At 43.5% G+C, this 23,648-nt stretch overlaps 1 protein-coding gene across 1 annotated transcript in view; it reads right to left on the bottom strand.

Moving 5' to 3' along the window:
- ATP8A2 (ATPase phospholipid transporting 8A2) overlaps positions 1-23,648 on the bottom strand; it is a 728,462-nt gene that overhangs the window by 548,970 nt on the left and 155,844 nt on the right. Inside the window, exons 19-20 of the mRNA XM_040422449.1 lie at positions 20,114-20,183; positions 6,388-6,472 (exon numbers count right to left, since the gene is read on the bottom strand). Coding sequence (XP_040278383.1) covers positions 6,388-6,472; positions 20,114-20,183 — 155 coding nt within the window. The remainder of the gene's footprint in view (positions 1-6,387; positions 6,473-20,113; positions 20,184-23,648) is intronic.

The following is a 23,648-nucleotide window of genomic DNA, read 5'->3' as shown; positions in this document are numbered from 1 at the left end:
GGGGGGACCAGCATATGGGGGGGGCTTTTTTTAGGATTGGATAATCCCTTTAAGACTGGCATTTTAGACGCCAGCCTTAATAAAGCCCCATCGCTGGCGGTGTATCCGCCGAAGTTATGAAGAGACACTGACCTCTACATAACTTCGGCGCATCCACCCCTGTCTAAATGTAAGTTAGCTTCCTAAAACCGGTGTAGAAAATGATAAATGAGATGGGCCTGTCGACCCGTGCCCTTCCCCGCCCACACCACGCCCACTTTTTTAGACCTGGTGTGAGTGGGGAAAAGTTGCAGATTACGGAGCAAATAACCTTTGCTCTGCAATCTGCGACAGATATACTCTAGAAAACTGGCGTGTATATCCAATAGTGAATGACGCCCCATAATTTTTAAGCGGGTGACATACCATTCCCTTTAAGATTTAATGAAAAGTGGTATATTTTAGCATCAAGTTTAAAAAAAACTAGGGGTGCACCGAAATGAAAATTCTGGTCCGAAACCGAAACCGAAAATTCAGGATGCCCTTGACCGAAAACCGAAACCGAAACCGAAACTGCCTTTTTGCCCAAATACTTTTAAAATACTTTTTTTTTAATGATTTTATTAATAATTCTTTTTCATGAATGAAATTCATCTGTGGGTGGCGCTGTTATGGAGAGGGGGATCTGTGGGTGGCGCTGTTATGGAGAGGGGGATCTGTGGGTGGCTCTGTTATGGAGAGGGGGATCTGTGGGTGGCGCTGTTATGGAGAGGGGGATCTGTGGGTGGCGCCGTTATGGAGAGGGGGATCTGTGGGTGGCGCCGTTATGGAGAGGGGGATCTGTGGGTGGCGCCGTTATGGAGAGGGGGATCTGTGGGTGGCGCCGTTATGGAGAGGGGGATCTGTGGGTGGCGCCGTTATGGAGAGGGGGATCTGTGGGTGGCGCCGTTATGGAGAGGGGGATCTGTGGGTGGCGCTGTTATGGAGAGGGGGATCTGTGGGTGGCGCTGTTATGGAGAGGGGGATCTGTGGGTGGCGCTGTTATGGAGAGGGGGATCTGTGGGTGGCGCTGTTATGGAGAGGGGGATCTGTGGGTGGCGCTGTTATGGAGAGGGGGATCTGTGGGTGGCGCTGTTATGGAGAGGGGGATCTGTGGGTGGCGCTGTTATGGAGAGGGGGATCTGTGGGTGGCGCTGTTATGGAGAGGGGGATCTGTGCACTGTTATGGGCATAACAGTGCACAGATCCCTTTCCCCATAACAGTGCACAGATCCCTTTCCCCATAACAGTGCACAGATCCCCCCTCCCCATAGCAGTGCACAGATCCCCCCTCCCCATAGCAGTGCACAGATCCCCCCCTCCCCATAGCAGTGCACAGATCCCCCCTCCCCATAGCAGTTCCATAGACCGATCCCCCCTACCCATAACAGCCCCGGCCCTGCTGCTCACAGCATCTTTATTTTACCTTACAATCGTGAGGCTCCAGTAACTAACAACTCTGCAGGCAGAGCGGAGGGCGGCGTAACGTCACTTACTCACGTGACGCACCTGCTCCGCCCACTTTATGAATGAAGGAGGCGGAGCAGGCGCGTCACGTGAGTAAGTGACGTTACGCCGGCCTCCGCTCTGCCTGCAGAGTTGTTAGTTACTGGAGCCTCACGATTGTAAGGTAAAATAAAGATGCAGTGACAAAGTAAACCGCCCGCCCGCAGATGGTGGGTGACAAATCCCACACCCCATATTTTCGGCCGATATGTAACAATATCGGCCGAAGTGGATTAGGTGCATTTTCGGCCGATATTTTCGGCTGCCGAAATTTCGGTGCACCCCTAAAAAAAACTGACTTTAATTCTCGTAAATGGAGAGATCGCAGGTTTGACAGCCTAATATTTGCTCTTTGTTATTTAAAGATGAAAATAGTTTCTCTCTCATTTGGATGGGGATGCATGGAAAATTGGAAGTTGTCTTTAAAACTTTCTGTGTCATTAATGGAGCTCTGTGGTGGGATGACACATGGCCAATAAAAGGAATTCAGTGTCTTTATGGAGCATTGACGACAGCATCTGCAGAAGGAGTAAAAACTGCCTGCACGGAAAGATTCTCCTCTCTGTAACGTGTTTTCCATCACTTGGACTGGAATTTTTCACTTGATATAATTCTGTCTAAAGAAAAATGCTATTTAAAGTTGGAGTTCTATGGATTTATAAGGTTGAAACCAACCACCCTGAACTCTACCCCTATCAATCTCAGGCTGGTGGAATTACAATGAATGTCAAGGTATGAACATCTCACATGCAGGATAGCAAGGGGTCATTAGTTGTATGTGTGTCACTTGTGCTGGGCATTTGTTACATTTGTCTAGTCATGAGCGGTAGGGGTCATATTCGAATTCGCAATATTTTGCAAACATTTTGTAGAATATTCAGCGAATATTCGCGAATTCGAATGTTCGTTATATTCTACGATTTTTGCAGGGAGGAATCATGTTTTTGCTCGGCAATTGAAAAATTTGCAATAAAAATTTGCAATAATTTTTTTTTGAATATTCAAAATTATGAATATATATCACTATATTCTAAATATTCGCAAATTTTCAAAGTACCTATATTCACGATAAAAAATTGCAATTTGAATATTCGTGATCAACACTACATTTGTCTAGGTGTGGCATGCAGTAGTTGTGTAACATCCAACTTAACAGACAGTGGGTGTGGACCCACTGTATCAGCGGTTTGACTTTGGGTTGATGCTAATGACGTTATCCTGATGATCCCCTGAATTTCACCGTTTAACCCCTATACAGGGATCTGGCCTTCGCTTCAGGGGACACACCAGGCCGATACATCTTAGAATAGTCCTGATGTAGCTGGTAGCTGATCCATGAGGGGGGGGGGGGGACCAGTGAGAAGCACCAAGGACTCAAGCAACATTGGTAGTCGGTAAACAGGCAGAGGTCAGGGCAGGCAAAATTCAAGCAATTCCATAAAACTATTCCAAGGTCAGAGCAGGCAGCAGTACAGTAGACAGGCTAAGGTCAGGGTCGGCAGCAGAGTATCAGAGTCAGTTAAAAAGTAGAATTTCGGTACATGGGCATACCATCAGAACACTGCACCTTCACTGATGAACTAGTAAACTAGGAAACTAATCTCAGGCAAGGAATGAGACGGCAGACCAGCATTTATAGCAGAAGCTGTTTAACACTTAGGAACAGCCGTGCAACTGCAAACAGAGCAAGGAGAGGAGTGGTGGTAACAAAAATGGTAGTAGTAGTAGTTAAATTAATAATATACCTAATAGAAGTAGCTGGACATCAATAGACATGGGCCACCAATGTAACATCCAACCTATAAAATTCTATGTAGTCAATATCACTATACTTACGTTGTGAGAGCTTACTTCTGGTCTACACACATCATTCATCCACAACCAATGTTTTAGTCTCCAGGATGCACAGAGAGACAACCTGCCAGCTGCCCATCTTGGACATTTAAAGCATAGCCACAGGAAATGCCATAAAAGTCCAGTAGATGTGAGTTCCTCTTCTGGGACCCACTCCTATCTCCTATCCTATAGCTCTGTGATGGCTAAAGTCCGGCACTCCAGCTGTGGTAAAGCTACAACGCCCAAGATGAACATTTGCTTGGCTGTTCACAGAACTCCATAGAAATGAATGGAGCATGTTGGGAGTTGTAGTTTCACCACAGCTGAAGTGCCGGAGGTTAGCCATCACTTCTATAGCCACTGGGACTGGAGAGGTGGGCGCACATGCACAATGCTCTCAATTCACTTTAATGGGAGCACACTTACTAATATCTATGGGACATTTATGGTATATCTTGTGTCCATGATGGTACCCTTTTAATTGTTACCTGATCACCATTTATTGACATGGTAGCGAAAATTAAATGTAATGTTAAATTCAACCTATATGTGTACAAGTTGTTATTTTCTGTGGTAAGTATAGAAACTGTCAGAAAAGTCCTTTAGGGAGTATGATATTACTCCCTTGTAATGTCTATCTAATTAATAACGTTGTTATGAGAGAACTATACAGCATGCACAGTAATGGAATAGATGTTCTCTGTATTGTCAGCACCATCAGAACAGATCCCACCCGTGTACATTACAGTTGAATGACATTCCCTTTAACAGGATATTAAAAGCCACAAATCTCCGGTATTCCTTTCTGGAGCTTCTTGTTTCTTGCTTTAGCATTCTCTCCTGCATTACTAGTGTATCTTGTTCCGCACATCTGGCCATTCTTGGCCTCCCGTTTTCAGTTAGTCTACTTTCTTCTTGAGGGACAGAATGTCCTCACACTGTTGTCCTCCCTATGTCCCCCTATGTCTCATCTAACCTCTGTGGTTATTCTCTTACTGTAACTGTGGACTGCACACTGTTCTCATCTATGAATTTGGTCTTACAGATGTTGTAGCTTGGTGGCCATCATCATATTGAGGAACAGAAACTTGGAAATATAATTTAGCAAACCTGAACCTTCCATTCATAACATTCTTAACCCTCTCAGACCACAACTAATTTTCATTTTCGTATTTTTCTCCCTAACTTCCGAGAGCCATGACCTTTTTACTTTTCTGTTCACATATGAGGGCTTGTTTTATGTGGCACAAGTTGTATTTTTTTTGTCACCATTTAATTTACAATATCTTGTATCAGACAAAAGGGAAAAAAACTCTTTGCGCTGGGATTAAAGAGTTGGCTGACCGTTTATATATACGTGCGATCTGCATGGGGTATGTCCAGATAGGACGTACTGTATATACTGTAGTCAGTGGGCAGTCGTGAAGGGGTAAAGGCAGTTAATGTCACTAAATATGACATGGTAACTTTATTCTGTGAGTCAGCATGAGTACAGTAATACCAAATTTATAACATTTTTAGTACATTTTACTACTTTAAAAAAATATCTTTGAAAGAAACTTTTTTTTCTCTTTGTTTTGTCATATTCTCACACCCATAACTTTTTGTATTTCCATCTACAGAGCTTTATAGGGGTCTGATTTTTTGCTGGCCAATCTCCAGCTTTTATTGGTATCATTATGAGGAACACATGACTTTTTGATCACTATTTATAAAAAATTTCGGGGGGGGGGGGGGGGGGATTGACAAAAAAATGGAAATTAGTTTTTTTTTTTAATCCCATAGTGATCATTAATACGCCTTTTTACTGAATTAAACAAAGGGGGTTTTAGCTAAACAGCTTGCTTTAATCAATCATTACATTTACTTAAAATGGTGCATTAAAAACTAGAACTTGTCCTGCAAAAAATAAGACCTCATACAAGTACATTGATGAAAAAACAAAAAAGTTATAGCTCTGGGAATGCAATTTTTAAAAAATGAGTGGTCACTAAGGGGTTAAGCAGTTTCCGAACATGACAGACATTTTTGGACACAGGGATACCAGTTCTGTTTAGTTTTATTTATATTTATTTTTATATTGGCAACTATGTTCTGCACGGGTCACAAAGCATGCCTAGAAAACTCAACTCATAGAAGTCAATGAGGTCAATGAGTTCAATGAGGTCAATGGGCCATGGGGCTGCTCTCAAAGAACATCAAGTCTTGACATATTTTAGGCCTGGTGGCCAGCTTGAAAACGCCAGGATTTTAGAATTTGAAAAAAATATAGATATGGGTGTGTAAATTGTAAAAAAAAAATAATCGAAAAAAAAAATATGCTTAATGTAAAATCTTGATTTAAACAATAGGTCATTTCCTGGTGACACATTCCCTTTAAGCCCAGCCTAAGGCAGGGCTTTACATACAGTATGCCTGGAAGTCTTCATAAAGCTACAGGCTGCCATAAAAAAAATCAGAGATGCAGGGGCTGCGATTGGACGATAGAGAGAGCCCCCCTTACTCTGTTTAACTTTTTGGATGGTATTAACCATGGCACATGAGGGTTTAAACAACCAGGATCAGAGTTATTTCTGATCCCGGCCATTGTAGCTGGGTATCAGCTACATTACAGAGCTAGCACCTGCCAATTATGGAGCAGGATCAGTTTGTGAGCAGCTCGATATATTCCATGAGCACCAATGACATACAGTTATGTTGTGGTGCACAAAAAGTTTAAAAAGGTTTTCTGACTCTTATCATTCATGGTCAATACCTAGGATTATGTCATCAATGTGTGATTGGTGATGGTCTCCCTGATCATGAGAACCAAGTGTACGAGGCTGAACTGCAAAACCAGAGACCAGCCTGGACAGGCAAGTTGTGTAGGCACCACTTCATTCATAGGAGGGTCCCAAAAATCACCAACACCAGCAATCATATATGGAAGGAATATCCTAGGGATATGTCATCAATGCTATAACTTAAAAGAGCCCATAATGGTGAACAATGGTAAGAAGTTGGAGTAATAAGAGTGTCATGAATTACCTTCAGAAGCAAATTGTTCGAGATGGTTTAACGTCTGCTCCGAGTACTGGGATTCTCTTGATAACCTCTCAAATATAACATTATCCTTAAAAGAATACAAAAACAAGTTGATTTCAGTAATACTGCCTAGAGATCATTTCAAGCTTGTAGTTATAAAATGTGCACATTTCAGCAAGTGTAACTGTGTCAGGTAATCTTTCATAACATGACATGTACAGATGAGGAATAACACTATTTCTGTGACTGATATGTGGAGTTATTAGCATTTTTCACTTTCTATTCTGTCTAATAGATCTTTGAAGCTGAAATCCACAATCTTAAAAAGGCATCTGTCAGCAGATTTGTACCTGTGACACTGGCTGACCTGTTACATGTGCACTTGGCAGCTGAAGGCATCTGTGTTGGTTCCATGTTCATATGTGCCTATTGCTGGGAAAAATGATGTTTTACTATATGCAAATGAGCCTCTAGAAGCAACGGGGGCGTTGCCGTTACTTCGAGAGGCTCCACTTTCTTTGCAGCTGCTGCGCCCTCTCTACTTTGATTGGCAGGGCCAGGAGTGATGACATTTCACTGCCTGGCTCTGTCAATCAAAGTGCAGAGGGCACGGCAGTTGCAGAGAGAGCAGAGCCTCTAGGTGTAATGGCAACGCCCCCATTGCTCCTAGAGGCTCATTTGCATATATTAAAACATCATTTTTCTCAGTAATGCAGGCACATATGAACATAAGACCAACACGGATGTCTTCAGCTGCCAAGCACACATGTAACAGGTCAGCCAGTTTAATAAGTACAGGTCTGCTGACAGATGCCCTTTAACCTTACTGTCAAGGGGAGCTGGTTTGGCCCAGAATCTGCAGAGCACATTGAGTCATTAAGAGCAGTTCAAATGGGCCATTCAGCTGCAGCATGAGAGATACTTAAACAAACAGTATTTCTGTAGTCAAAGAAAGTGCCTTATTTAAAAGACTTCAAACATTCCCAAAGAAATTAATAAGAACAACTACAAGCTCCAGGATCTGAGTGACCTGCTACAGGAACTGGAATTGGCTAAATCAGACCCCCAACTGCCAAGAATGAGTTACCTTGATGCATCTCATGGCATGAATCCAGTGGTGCCCAAACTACCACATAGCATGGAAGAAAATGGGCAGACCAGGCCTCCAGGTACAAAAGAGAACATAAAGGGGCACCCGTTCCACCCAACTGCCGAACAGAGCGTGGAACTGGCTTTGCTACTAAATATTGTCACATGGTTGTTTAAAATTGGATTTTGCAACCATACTGTCGACAAAAATTGTCGCAAATCCCTTAAAAAATGAGCCCAAAGTGTCCTTTCTACCTTTCTCCTATTTTGCATGTTTATCAGTTACCAAGCTTGCAAGAAGAATGATCTCAGCTTTGACGTTGCTGAACCTTTAAACAGTTAACAATAAACAAACTTTCCTAAATATATATATATATATATATATATATATATATATACATACATACATACATACATACATACATACATACACACACACCCCATATTTTGCTTAAATGGAGTCTGTCACCACATTTGAGCCTATTAGACAGATCCAATAGCGTTAATAGTGCCACCCAGAAGTTTAAAACGGTACCTTTGTTGCATATACCGGAGTCTTGTTTGAGCCAAAAATGAACTTTGTAGGTTCTGTAAATGCGCCGTCTCAAGTGCCCAGGGCGGCGTCTCAATCTTCCGAGCCCAAGACCGGACCTCCCCAACGGCTCATAACCCCGCCCTCCTTGTGCCTCTGCCCGCCCGTTTACACTCCTCCTCTCTCATTTTCCACTGCGCCGCAGGAGAGAGGAGGAGTGTAAACGGGCGGGCAGAGGCACAAGGAGGGCGGGGTTATGAGCCGTTGGGGAGGTCCGGTCTTGGGCTCGGAAGATTGAGACGCCGCCCTGGGCACTTGAGACGGCGCATTTACAGAACCTACAAAGTTCATTTTTGGCTCAAACAAGACTCCGGTATATGCAACAAAGGTACCGTTTTAAACTTCTGGGTGGCACTATTAACGCTATTGGATCTGTCTAATAGGCTCAAATGTGGTGACAGACTCCCTTTAATAAAATGCTCGCAATGATAAGAACCACATAAGAAAAAAATATAATTTCATCACATCTCCGATCAGACCCCCACATCAGACCTCAAATCAGAACCCATATCAGATCCGTAGATCAGATTCACATGTCACACCTCAGATCAGACCCCCATATCTAATCTCAGATCAGACCCCCATATCAGGTGTCAGATCAAAGCCCCATCAGAGCTAAAATAAATTAACTTACTTCTCCTGCTCCACCATTACTCTGCAGGGTGGCGTTCTCTCCTGCAGTCAGGCTCCTTAGTCTTCTCCGGGCCTGCGTTGCACTGTGACCTGACTGTGTGCAGCATCAGGTCATAGTACGCGCACTACATCCTGACATTGTACACAGTCAAGACAGTGCAACGCGGGCCCAGAGAAGAGCAGGCAGTGTTTGAAGCGCATCATTCACCGCTCCTCGCAACTTCCATAATGGAAGCGTTCACTAGCATTCCCTTTATAAGACACACTGACATTCCCCCCCCCCCCACTTTTGGTGGGAAAAAGTGAGTCTTATAAAGCGAAAATATGATATATAAGATCCGGAAAAAAATTAAGAGACCACTCCAAATTTTTATTAAATCAGCATTTCCACATGTACGGCAGCCATTCCATTCCAGAGTTGGACTAATTCCATCACAGGCACACATCATTCTAATTATTGACGTGCTGATTAGGTGATCACCTATGCCAAACTTTACCTAACGAGCGACAGTATAAAATCCCTATTCTCTTGTTATAGAATCAAAAAATCTGGGTTATTCCAGGAAATATTGATTTCTGGACTCCACAAGGTGAAATATTACTATGTTATTTAATGAATATGAACGTGTGCAATATTTGAGGTCTGATATCACTGCAACGGTTGTCTTATTTTGAGCAGTTAAAAAAAGATGCTCTAAAATACAATATATTTATCTGGAATTTGGGAGAAATGTCAGTTTATAGAATAAAACTGCTCATTTTAGTCAAACGCATACCCATAAATTGCAAAACTAGAGAAACTGATCATTTTGAAGTGGTCTCTTAATTTTGTTTCCAGAGCTGTAGATCATGACTCATAAGTTTCACTTCACATACTGTCCATACCACCAACAGTGGTCACAGAGATCAAGCCATAAACATAAATCCACCAATACAATGAAGCAATTATTAAACTTGCCAAAATAATTGAGTGTCAGGAGGCGTCAGACCCACAACCTGATTTATTCTACGTCTGGCACAGAATACATCGGTGGCTCTATAGCTTTACTCCGTAGCCATAGATGGTCACGTCTTATTCGGCAATGCTTTATGTATCTTTTTAGCATAATTCATCATATACAATAAAGCTCCTAATAAAGAGCTATCCTGGAATGTCCACAGAGTAAGACTGGATGTGAACATGATAATCTACTAATGTATTGCATTATAAAAGGCTGTGCTTTGGAAAGAGCCTTGATAAGTTTGATATATATGGATGTGTAACATACTTAATAGAAAGTGGATCTTTATCTTCATCTTGGAGACAAAAGGCTTTCTCTGGCATGTTGCCTCTGGTTTCTATCAAGCCTATAGGAGCTATAAGTCATTATGACAGCGGGGATAAATCCTATGTATAAATCACCTGGAACAATACTATATGCGGGGTGGTTACCCATAAAGATGTTTTATCATAGCCATGTCAGCGGCCAAAAGTGGAGATTTTCAAGCAGAATAAATTATATTCCTTCTTATCTCTCATAGGCGAAAAACACACTTCGTCTAACAATTTATCTAAATTAGCCATTATGCACTTAGAAGCTTTGTCCTGTGGATGATCCGCACAATAATAAAGATGGGATCTTGACTCACAGGGAGCCACTTCCAAGAGGTGGCGCTAGCGAGCTAGTTCTCATCTTTGGGAGATACCTCCGCTTATTTGTTTCCCATGGATCATTATATAGATGCCACAGATTACCATGTATTAGATGAAAATCAGTCCATGTAATGCACATGCAGGTGCAAGGCTCTGTACAGTTACAGTACAGTTATTAGCGTAGCATACTTAGCATGGAGGCAGACCACGCCACTGCTATGGTGCCTGTGGTAAGGAGGGCCCAGCGGTGGACTCCCGTCATAAATCCACCACATTTTCCTACGGCCACCATTAGGAAGAGCTCAGATTTTGCAGCTTTCATTGAGTTCAATGGTAACTGTATGCATTATGCACTGAGCTCCCCCTAGTGGTGGTTGCAAGCAGCCAGTGTTACCATGTAATTTGTGAAGGGGAGAAGGGGATTTATAGCTGCATGGGCGAGATGTATGATAGTTATCTAAAATCAATACATTAGGAAATATGGTGTTCAGAATGAGTGCCATATTTATGAAGCACTGTTCCACTTTTTCCAACATAGAGGCTGAAGAAAGTGCGGGAAAGTGGGACTTTTTTTTATTAAAAGAATAAAAAATAAGTAAATTAATTAGAAATCTCCCTGGCGAGCCCATACTAAGTTTTGCTGTGGTTCTCTATGATATCTGTGTGAAGTATACATTACAGTAATTTGTTTGTGGGATATGCAGTTCACTTTGTCTTGTAATGAGCCGAAAACCTGTGTGTCCTTCATGAAGAATCTTCATCTTTTGGATGTGCCGTAAACGTAGGCAGTGAAGATTCGTATTTCACTCTTACGTTGTCAATACCTGTCCAAATGACCTTATAAAATTGGCAAACCATAGGGGACATTTTTCAAAACTGAAGTAAAGGAAAACTAGCTTAGTTTCACTTAGCAGCCAATCAGATTTCCCCTTTCATTTTCCAAAAGAGCTGTGAAAAATGAAAGGTGGAATCTGATTGGTTGCCAGTACTTTTGATAAATCTCCCTCTAGGGTCTAGTATGCCTGTAGCTTTTGTAATATACAGAGAATTGTAGTTTCACACCATCTTTACATTTAGGGGTTGTAAATATATAAGGCACATGAATTGCGACTGATGTTATCTTAAAACGTGCATAGGCTCAGGCACCAGGAGAAATTAACCCATTGGGAGCTAATACGGCTGCCAAGACATTACGTCTTCTCGTGTAAGAAACTGAAGGTTGAAGATGCGGCCCAATTTGGGAAGACCGCACACAGTTACTGCATGTAAAGATTCAAAAGCACTGACTGTTTTTTATTTATGGCTGGAGGTAGCCTTTAAAGTCGTTGTCCCAGCTGGACAACCCCTGCCCATATGGCCTATTAGAGCATATAAAAGTCCTAGGGGGAATGCAGTGGGGTCTTCCCCTCTTTTTACTAGTACTGGTGAGCGTCAATACTATATGAAATGCATGTAGTATTACGGGAGCCAGGGGGCTCAGACTTGCGTGGCTTGCTTAAAGAGAATCTGTCAGCTCTGAAACTCTCTCCAAACTAGAGTATGAGGTGTATAGTATAAGTGACTATTATATCATTTTTATCTTCATATTCAAAATGCATTGAATGGACTCCCAAGCTCTTGCACGTAATGGAGAGGACCCAGAGAAGAGTTCTCTCAATACATGTTACTGCTGGCTTGTGGAAATGTATGAAAATAAAAATTACATAATCAGACTCAGCATTACTTACACTACACACCGCTTACTCCAGTTTGGAGGCTGTTTCGGAGCCGACAGATTTCATTTAAAAAAATGGGTACCTAGATGGGTTTGTTGATTTCTTAAAGGGGTTGTTTTGAGTTTTTTCAACCAGCACCTGGATCTGAATACTTTTCTAATTGCATGTAATTAAAAATTTAACATAGCCACTGAGCTATTCAATAAAATGTATCTGTATAGCACCACCTGTTTGTTTTTTCTTATTTCTGTGTCCTGCTCACTGAGAAGGCCGCACATGCTCAGTTTCATCCTTCAGCTGCCTACTGAGCTGTGATATGGAGAGCTTAGACATGCCCCCTGGGCTGCAGCAGAAAATACACTCCCCTTGAGCTATCTAGAAGAGCAATGGGGAGATCTCTTTGTTAGGGCTCATGCACACGACCGTATGCCCTCTGAGACATACGGTGTGTGAGCGGGCCATATTTCCCAGGGTGGCATACATCGTGAGCACGGGAGCGCATAGCATCATAGGCTACTATGATGCTGTGCGCATCGGGCCGCCCGCGGGGCTATTGTCCCGCACTCATATGATATTATGAGTGCGGGACAATAGCCCCGCGGGCAGCCCGATGCGCACAGCATCATAGTAACCCATGATGCTGTGCACTCCCGTGCGCACGATGTATGCCACTCCAGGACATATGGCCCGCTCACGGACCGTATGTCACGGAGGGCATATGGTTGTGTGTATGAGCCCTTAGAAAGAGGTTGTCATTTACTATAGGATATCTGATTTTAATTTTTTACATTAGTCATGGGATAACCCCTTTAAGTATTAGAAAGGGATGGATTTTTGAATTACAATATTTTACTCAGCTAGATTAAAGCAGCTGTCCACTTTGCACAGAAGGTCTATAAATAATAAGATCATAGAGAGTTCATCTGCTAAGGTTCCTCAACTATAACTAGGGAGAAGGTCTGGTAGCACCTCCACAGGAGAAAGTAAGTATTGCACGTTGCCCAATAACATGGACATCCCATGTCCTTCAGAGCAAGAGACACAATTTGAAGCCACACCCCACTGATAGCTATGGATTCTGAATAAAAGACCCTGCTCAATTTACTCAGAATTCGCATGTACAAAAAGTTGGGTATTGTCAGGAATACGGATTATTATTTACTGGCAGCCCTGATTGTCAGTTAATTCACCTTTTGGCTTGTACACAGTCAGTATACATGCAAAATATGTTCCCACCCCCCAGCCATCTGATTGCCAGCTAGCAAGGGAGAAAGCCTCAGGAGTCCAGGCTTCAAGGAGGCCCCATGTGGATAATGTCACACCTCAACCAGCCAGTTTGGAGGCAACCAAATCTGCAGGAAAACCCACAGCAGGGGGTCTCAGCTCTTGCCCAAGATCAATGATACCTCCCAGACATGTTGGCACCTACATTTCATAAGGAATTATTTATTGCCCGGCCATCGCAGGCGCAAACCGGATACATATTTGTGTCTCGGTGGCCACGAGGAACGTGCCCATGTTCTTGGTTTGATAGTGGGATGCCAGGGAAGGGAGATATACATATCTCCCCACAGAAACCAACTAACGATACCATGTTTGGACTCTAGTTGTAGCCATAACCCAGGCGGATCAGTTGGTCCCAGAACCATCTCCCTGTGATCTTCTGGACTGGAGCTATGAACCCTAAAGTGTTTTGTGGGTCATTTGTAGCCAGTCCAGCAGGGAGGAGTGGACCACTCCCAAAGGCCCGGGAAGGGAGGGCTGGCTACAGGTCAAAAGGCTTGTGCCAGCAAGCGGGTGTGTCTTTCATCTAAAGAAGGGTCACATCGTGTAATGTGTTTAGGGGGACTCAGGAACTAGCTGAGATCACTGCCCTTCATGTGACTACAGCAAAGAACACACCACAACCCAAAGGAACTTTCATCTTACCCGGTAACGGACTTTTGCTCTGCTTTAACCCTGTTGTACCCATATAACCTGTATCTGTAATCTCAGACCACTGTATATATTCTCTGTGTATATTGTGTTATATCTAGTGTGCTTTTACGGCGATTAAATATATAATTTAATCTTGTGCCATCTTGTATCTCGATCACGAATCCCCACGTCTGTGTTTTGGCCTAGTTATAAGCTACCGTGGGTTGGTTTCTCACCCTATATAATCCCGTTAGCGGACCGGGCTTATATCAAACGAGAAACTGGTGGCAGATACCAGAGCTGAGACAGCGCTGTCTTCACTGCGGAAGTGAAAAGGCTCTCTCAGCTTGTTTCCTCTCTGTGCCAGCGTGGACAGGAGGTGTATGTGTAAACTGTACTAAGCTGACCTTACCTGCTCCTTTGGAGGGCGTAACGTCACGTTCTTGGTAACCGGTGACCATACCGAGTCTCGTGAGCCCGACGTAGGCGACGTCAAGCGGGCACGAGGTGTTGTATTCGTCACAGGTATCACTAGGAATACACAGAAATTATGCGTGTACTGTTTAGTTCATATCAGATTCAGACAACGCCTAACAGGCCCTGCTGACTTTTAATGGGGTTCCACTGAAGTTTCCATCTTTTTAAAGAGGAGTACTGCATGCTGCACCTCTCAGGCAGTCCCAAGTGATAGAAACAACTGCAGCACGCCAGACCTGCAGAGTATTGCGACAGTGAGGTCACGGTTATGGGCAATCGAGGGTTACTCACTTTTTGGAGGACCCTGGGCAGGCATGCGGCAGTGAAGGAGAGGTAGACACAAGTTCCTCTGGCGCACACTCTGTATGGAGAGACCTGGCCTGATGTTGTGTGAGGTGCCCTGGATGTTGCAGGTGTTTTGAGTGCCTGAGGCAAGGTCCCTTTAAGGATCGTGACGCCAGTGCCTGTAACAGTGGCACACCGGTTTATAGTAGTAGTAATAGAGGTACACAGCTGGTATGGTAAACCAAACGTTGCTTTACTTGGAAACAGTCCAACTTTGTACATACAGATGATAATGATGATGCAGTCCCTTGTAACAATACTCCACAAGCAGGTTTACTTCACAATATCTTGCAAGATACTTGGAGGGTAAACAGTTAATGTTTAGCAGACCTATGCTGCACTATCCCCTTCAGCTATTCTAGCTGGCTGGATCCCAAGGCCCGGATGCCTAAATGCTGGCCTTAATCCTTGGTAATAAATCCTTCCTCCAGTATTGGCTCTTGCTTTTTATTAAAGTCCCTCTGCTCATCAGGTTACTTATCTGAACTTGTTGTATTGTCCTTGCTGTGAGGGATGCTGCAGGTTGCTCCCAGGAGGCACATCTCTTCTACTGGGGTAACCTTCTGAGCTAACTGAGGCTCACTTTATCTACAGGCTGACTACATTACTCTTCTAGCCACCTGGAATGAACTAACTCTCCCCTGTCTGGGCCTACCTATATATACTTAGGGCTCTCTAGCTCCCTCTAACGTCTAGGAGGCTGATCTACACCCTAACAGGCCTGACACCCAGATAACACAGGAAAATGCATAATTAAACATCACAGTAATGCAAAGGACAATGTTAACCTTGTGTAGTGCCCACCTTTACCTAGTGGGACACTACACAACTGGGCTGGGAACCCTGCCAGAGCCAAACACAAATGTGAACACAGTGTAAGATACCACAAGCATATGGATGATTTACCTTCATATTTTTCGATTCTGCAGTTTCTTTATTATATTATTTCTGTAGTGCTCAGTGTGACTAATACTGAACAATTCCTCTAAAATTATACAACAGAAACCACTTCTGGACATGAGATCCTAATTAAACCCTCAGTTTCCCATCACGTACCTACAGGAACATTTACCTCAAGGTCTCCAAATTCAATCTATTTTGTATCCCCCCCAATTAAGATAAATGATGATTTTTGTAACCAGAGGCAGCTCTGAAATAGTGCTTACACCAATCAAGCCATAAATCACATAAAGGAAAGCTCTGCGGCTCAGTGAGTAAGAGTAATGCAATGCCTTGTCGGGTGGTACAATTGTGATGGAACCGGCAGGTTGGATTGTGCGGTCTAATTTCTGGGAAGCCCGTTTACAAACCTTCCCTGGAGCCTCCATTATTTTTATTATATGACTTTTTGTCATGTTAATTTTATATTATAACACTCTCCAGAACAAGCTGCTCTTACTTGCTATGAAATTAATCACCTCAGAGAATTTTGATAATTAGGACAATTGCAAGAGGTATATATACACAGGACAGGAGTAAAAAAATACATCATTCAGGTGTTCAGCTATAAATTGTATAGCATTTGAAAAAAACTTGTATAGTCCTTAAAAAATCTAAAGAATATTGTATAGCACTTGAAAAATCTAAACCTATTTCTTTTGTACTTAGCTTTAAGAGGTATTCTGGATCGACTAGATGGGACATAACTGTTGGATCAGTGGGGACTGACCTCTGGCACCATTAGTGATCATGACAACGATGTGTCCTGTGCCCTCCTTTTGAAGGATTGGCAATCGAGCACCCACACTGCCGCTCCATTCAAACTATGGGACTGGTGGAAATAGGGACACAAGATCCCTCATAATCAGTGGGGGTCCCAGTGGTCGGACACCCACAGATCTATTCACAAATAGCCAACAACTGAGAAGTAACCGACAAGGCCACAATTTAAAGGGGTTGTCCCATGAAAAATATTCTACAGTTTTATAACGAGCCCCAGGATCTGAATACTTGTGTAAAAACATGCAAATAAAAATTTTGCATAGCCACTGGGCTATTCAATAAAATGTATCTGCATAGCGCCACCTGCTGTTTTTTTTTTTTTTTTAATTTTTTTCTGCTCACTGAGATGGCCGCACATGCTCAGTTTCATCAGTCAACTGCCTCCTGAGTTGTGATAGGGAGAGCTGAGACACACCCCCTTAAGGTCCATTCACACGTCCGTAGAATGGGTCCGCATCCGTTCCACAATTTTGCGGAACGGGTGCGGACCCATTTATTTCCAATAGTGACGGAAAAGATGCGGACAGCACACAGTGTGCTGTCCGCATCCGCATTTCCGGAAAAAAATAGAACATGTCCTATTCTTGTCCGCAGCTGCAGACAAGAATAGGCATTCTCTATTGGGGTGCCGGCGATGTTTGGCATCAGTGTTTTGCAGTCCGCAATTTGCGGACCGTAAAACACCACGAACGTCTGAATGGAGCCTTAGCTGCAGTAATAAGGACACTCCCCCTGAGCTGTCAGCTTGATATAAATCTAGCAGAGCAATGAATGTAGAGATCTCTGGATCCATGTGAGGTACAGGGCTGGTTCCAGCTTTGTTAGAAAGAGGTTGTCATGTGCTATATGATGTCCGATTTTGATTTATTTACATTAGTCATGAAAAAACCCCTTTAAGTCAATGAAGTGCATGAGGTGCTCGGGGTATGGGTCGTATAAGAGATCCAGCTATGCATTCTGATTTCCATTATAAAGGTAAACTCTGATGCAAGTACAAAAGTAAAAAAAAAAAGGCTCCATTAAAGTGTTTGGCTCCTCTGGGACATTGATCGCTAGGATATAATATACTATCAGTGTCATATAGGTGCAGGTCCTTTTTCCAGAATGGAGCCCCTGAACTCAACAGAGAGCAGCTGTGCATGTGCTGCCACCCTCTGATCACCCCTAGGGGAGTTCTGAAAAGAGCCAAGTGCCTCGCTCAGCTATCTGAGTCCCACATCAGTGAATGGAGCGTTGGCCTCGCTTGTGCTGTGTGCTCTCCATTCAACGCTATGAGACTTCCAAAAACATCTGAGCATGTTTACTTGGCTAATTCCTGAACTCCCATAGCGATGAATGGAGAACGCGCTCTTCTTCACTTCAGGAGCACCGTTTGGAGATGGGAGCAGGTCATAGAGGGGGGCCCAAACTTATCTGACACCGAGGGCATATCCTAGCATGATGCCATCAAAGTCCCAGATAGGCCAACCACTTTATGCTTAACCTTTCAATGTAAAGGGAGGAAAAACAAAAACAAAGGAGATGGCAGCAGTTTTTGTCCCACAAGGGTAAAAAAAAATCCTGGTGGTAATAATTCTCCTGGATCAATTAAACTTCCTTATTCCTCTTCAATTAAAAACTTTCCTATAACTTAATAATTGTAAGAGAATTATAACCCATAATACCACTAGGATATTTTGAAAAATATTACTTATTCCCTAGTTGACAGATAGGTTTCGGGGCTTCGTGTCCACATGACAACACTTCCTATTCAAGCATTGTGTTGGCATAGGGTCTTATAACAACCAGATTCCAACTTTCCTTCTTTGGCACAGAAAATAAAAATAAAAACTGAATTTGTTACAGAGCCCAGAGGTCCTATGATAAAACTAAGATGTCTAATTACAGGAACAGAAAATGCTGTTATAGGTAGTGATGAGCGAAGTATTCAAAAATATGATCTGGCAGCTTTGCCGAATTTTACTAAAAATTTCCCTTTGTGATGAATTACTTCTTCACAAAACGCATTTCTTTGTAAGTAGTGGGTGCGCTTATGATCACGGCATCTGAAAGTAATGACACAGTGTGTGTTTAAAAAAAAAAATGAAATCATACTTGTACCTCATCCATTTGCTCGCGACGGGCCGGCCACCGACAACTTGATTGAAGAAATAGTGCTAAATCTGGCTTGGCACATGATGATGTCATCACGTCGGCCGGCGTGGTAACGTTATATCTCACCAACACGGGATTTCGTGCAAGATCTTCAATCAAGATGGCGGCGGCCGGTCCGTCATGGGCAAATGGAGGAGGTAAGTATGTTTTTATTTATTTTTTTACTGCCATTCAGGGATAATCTATTCGCTACCGCGAGGCACAAGAAAGTTCAGCTTCACGGTGAAATGAATTTTCCATGAAATTCGGATCGAAGTGCACTTTGTGGACTTCGATTCGCTCAACACTATTTATAGGGGTAAATGCAGAGAAACTCATCTAAGAAATGTCCTGCACCGATAACTAAGATACAGATATGTATAAAGCACAACTTTGGGGTATTAATACAGATCCTTGACATTTTCACCAGAAGCTTCATAGAGCATGTGTCAGCAGGGTCATCTCTAGTAAACCAGGCATACTGCCTGGTGGGATTGATTCTGCTCATTAAGGGTACTTTCACACTTGCGGCAGAGGATTCCAGAGGATTCCAGCAGGCAGTTCCATTGCCGGAACTGCCTGCCGGATCCGGCAATCCGGACGCAAACTGATGGCATTTATCAGACGGATCTTGATGCGGATCTGTCTGACAAATGCATTGCAATACCGGATCCGTCTCTCCAGTGTCATCCGTAAAAACAGACCGAAAAGCCGGTTCTGTTTTGCCGGAACATTTAATGCCGGATCCAGCATTCCGGCAAGTGTTCAGTATTTTTGGCCCGAGATAAAACTGCAGCAGGCTGCGGTATTTTCTCCGTCCAAAAAACCTAAAAGGGACTGAACTGTAGACATCCTGATGCATCCTGAACAGATTGCTCTCCATTCATAATGCATTAGGATAAAACTGATCAGTTCTTTTCCGGTATTGAGCCCCTAGGACGTAACTCTATGCCGGAAAACAAAAATGCTAGTGTGAAAGTGCCCTAAAATGACGCCCGTCTTGTGAACATCAGTTGTTGCCTTCCTGAGAAAAAATACTTTTATTCTGTAAGCAAAATAGGGCTTCAGTGCACTGAGTGGCGTGGCCTAGCCCCACGGTGCACCGTGGCTCCTCAGCTTTTCAGTGCTGGCCATGCCCCTCAGTGCACCGAAACATTTATTTGCATAAAGAATAAAAGTATTTTTTCTTGGGAACACTGCAACCAATTTTCACAAGAAAAGTATCATTTGAATCAGCAGGATCAGCCCTACTTGGTAATATATCTGGTTTAACAAAGTTGATCCTGCTGACAGATGAATAGAACTACTGACAGCACCATTGCAGGATACAGAGACCGTCAGGGACTGCACAGGAGCGGCAAGGTATTGGTAAGGTGAGTATTACTGCATTCTAAGTTTTGGCCAGACAGCCCACAAATCATTCCGGAAATCTTAATATGAAGGAGCTACAACTAGTCAACCAGAAATACTCACTGCTCCTTTACAGTAGAGCCTAAGATGTCCTGATGGCGTCCGGACAATCACAGACATTCGTTTTCGGTTGCTGAAAGAAACCAGATGATTCTGATAAAAAGTCAGACAATTATATTATATACAGTATACTGCTTGCTGTCAGTGAATTGAGATATTTACATTTAGTGACTGTAAACCTGTGCAGACTTAAAGGTACAGCTACACGGTCAGGTTTCCTGATGCAGTTTTGGAAGACAAAACCAGGAGTGCCTTCCAAAAAGAGGAGACATTGGCCCAGATTCAGGTAGATTTGCCCATTACTTACACCTGAGCCGCTCAGCTGAATTTCTCTGCGCTGGAGCAATTTCGCCAAATTGCCACCTGATTCAGGAATCGTTTGTTCATTTAATTTGCTCCTGTTTAAGGCAAAGCTGAGGGCGCAAGGCCGTGCAAGTCAAAGTGGGTGTGCCCCTATGTAAATGAGGAATTTTCGGCTCAGCAGAGGTTTGCTAGCATAATTTCAGGGCAAATCCTGCTCAGCTGCTTGCACTGAGCAAATAAATAGGAGCAGACTTGCGCAGGTTCTTTGCTGAATTTCATCCTGCTTTTTCCTACCCCCCCTGAGCAAGGAAATTCAGCCCTTTTGCAAGACATGGCACCTCCCAAAGGGACCAAAATATTTTATATTACTGTATAAAGAATTTAAATTATAAAAGAACAGAAATAAACATACATAGCCTTTATTTTATTGGTGCAGCTGTTTTAGTGTAGTACTTGAATGAGATAAGTAAATTCTAGAAACATCTGAAAATGTCATTTTTCATTTGAAGAGCACAAGGAACACTTGTTTTTGTGTTTTATTCTCATAGGATAAAAAGGTATAAGAACAAACTGCCATCTAGAATAACTATTTAGATGTTCTTTAGATGTATTTCAAATCTGCTTGTTCAGATCGTCTGTCTAGGTGCTGCTGAAGTTGCGCGCTCCTTCAGATGACATTTGGCCATCTTTTGCTAACTTGCCCCTGCTTTTAACAGGAGCAAGTTTGCCCAGGGAAAAAAGCTTGCACGCTTCCAGCGCAAGATGCGCATCACACGCGCATGTTTCTGAATCATCGGCAGTACCTAATTTGCATATTCGCTGAGGGAATTCCATGAAGGCGCAACTTACACCCCGCGCAAAATTGCACGCAAATTGCGCAGGAACAGCTAGGCTGCGTGCGCGGGAAAATGGCAGCATTTCAGGCTTAACTGGTTTACAGAATCAGCCGCAAATTTGCATAGGAGCAAATCAGTACTTGCGCGGCGCAAATCACACTTGTTCCCGCGCAAGTGCTTCTTGAATCTGGGCCATTGTATCTGTCCTTTATACTTTCTCTCCTTTTCTGAACTCCTGAGTTTAGCTTCAAAAACTGCATCCGAAGACCTGATCACGTGGCCAAACCCTATACTTCTCACAGCTAGGGTCAGCTACAATTGTATCCAGTCTGGGCAGAACTCTGTGAGCTGAACAGCCTGAAATCTAAGTTGATACATTTTATGTGTACTGATTAGGGATCGACCGATTATCGGTTTGGCTGATATTATCGGCCGATATTGAGGATTTTGAACGTTATCGGTATCGGCATCTATTTTGCAGATATACCGATAACGTATTGGGAACACAACAGAACGCGCTGCTCTCAGCGCTCTCCGTGTTCCCTCCGCAGCACAGGGGAGAAGGAAGCCGTGTCTCCCTCCCCCTGTGCTGCTGCTGCCGCCAATGAGAGGAGAGAACATAAGAGGAGGGGAGGGGCTGTGGCCAGCGCTCCACCAATGAAGATGAGTCTTTCATTCATTCATATACAGGAGGCGGGAGCTGGCTGCAGAATCATATAGCCGGCTCCCGACCTCTATGATCGATAGCTGCGGTCCGCGGTAGTTAACTCCTCAGGTGCCGCGGATCGCAGCTACCGCTCATAGAGGTCGGGAGCCGGCTATGTGATTCTGCAGCCAGCTCCCGTCTCCTGTATATGAATGATTGAGAGACTTATCTTCATTGGTGGCGCAGTGCGCCCCCCCCCCCCAAGCCCCCCAGTATTAATCATTGGTGGCGCAGTGCGCCCCCCACCCCCATCCCAATCCCGGCCAATAGTAAAAACATTGGTGGCGCAGTGCAGATTATGGGTAGAGATGAGCGAATCGAAATTGACGAAGTGGAATTTGATCCGAATTTCAGGAAAAATTCGATTAGCATTGAATCTGAATTTCCTCACTCTTCGTGGTAACGAATTGCATTTTTTACAAAAATGGCTGCTGCACGTGTTAGGACATGGAGCAAGGAACTCTGGGAACGAGGGATCACCCACAATGCCATGCATGCAGTCAATCAGCAGCCAGACAGCCCTGTGATGTCACATCTAGTGTTGATCGAGCATGCTCGGCACATCACGGTGTTCGGCCGAATACCGTGTGTGTTCGAGCGCGATGCTAGAGTCTCCTCCCCGCACGTTTGTTGGCTGCTACCCAGCCAATAAACGTGCAGGTAAGTACTGCCACTCACTGCAATGCCGTAGTCATGTTGGTTACTGGCATTACAGTGACTGGCTGGCCGGAACGCGTCATATGGTGCTATATAGTACCCGATGACACGTGGTTTGGCCAGTCTCTCAGAAGACCTACGATTAAGAATTGTTGACTTGCATAAAGCTGGAAAGTGTTATAAAAGTATCTCCAAAAGCCTTGCTGTTCATCAGTCCACGGTAAGACAAATTGTCTATAAATGGAGAAAGTTAAAGATGACTGCAAGAACACAGCGCAGACTGCTCAATGAGGTGAAGAAGAATCCTAGAGTGTCAGCTAAAGACTTACAAAAGTCTCTGGCATATACTAACATCCCTGTTAGCGAATCTACAATACGTAAAACACTAAACAAGAATGGATTTCATGGGAGGATACCACAGAGGAAGCCACTGCTGTCCAAAAAAAACATTGCTGTACGTTTACAGTTTGCACAAGAGCACCTGGATGTTCCACAGCAGTACTGGCAAAATATTCTGTGGACAGATGAAACCAAAGTTGAGTTGTTTGGAAGAAACACACAACACTATGTGTGGAGAAAAAGAGGCACAGGACACCAACATCAAAACCTCATCCCAACTGTGAAGTATGGCGGTGGGGGCATCATGGTTTGGGGCTGGTTTGCTGCGTCAGGAACTGGACGGATTGCTATCAAAGAAAAATTTCATTCCCAAGTTTATCAAGACATTTTGCAGGAGAACTTAAGGCCATCTGTCGACAAGCTGAAGCTCAACAGAAGATGGGTGTTGCAACAGGACAACAACCCAAAGCATAAAAGTAAATCAACAACAGAATGGCTTAAACAGAAGAAAATACGCCTTCTGGAGTGGCCCAGTCAGAGTTCTGACCTCAACCTGATTGAGATGCTGTGGCATGACCTCAAGAAAGCGATTCACACCAGACATTCCAAGAATATTGCTGAACTGAAACAGTTGTGTAAAGAGGAATGGTCAAGAATTACTCCTGACCGTTGTGCACGTCTGATCTGCAACTACAGG

The sequence above is a fragment of the Bufo bufo genome, chromosome 3, assembly GCF_905171765.1.
Source record: "Bufo bufo chromosome 3, aBufBuf1.1, whole genome shotgun sequence".
Lineage (NCBI taxonomy): Eukaryota > Metazoa > Chordata > Amphibia > Anura > Bufonidae > Bufo > Bufo bufo.
This window is presented reverse-complemented; position numbering and strand designations above follow the sequence as displayed.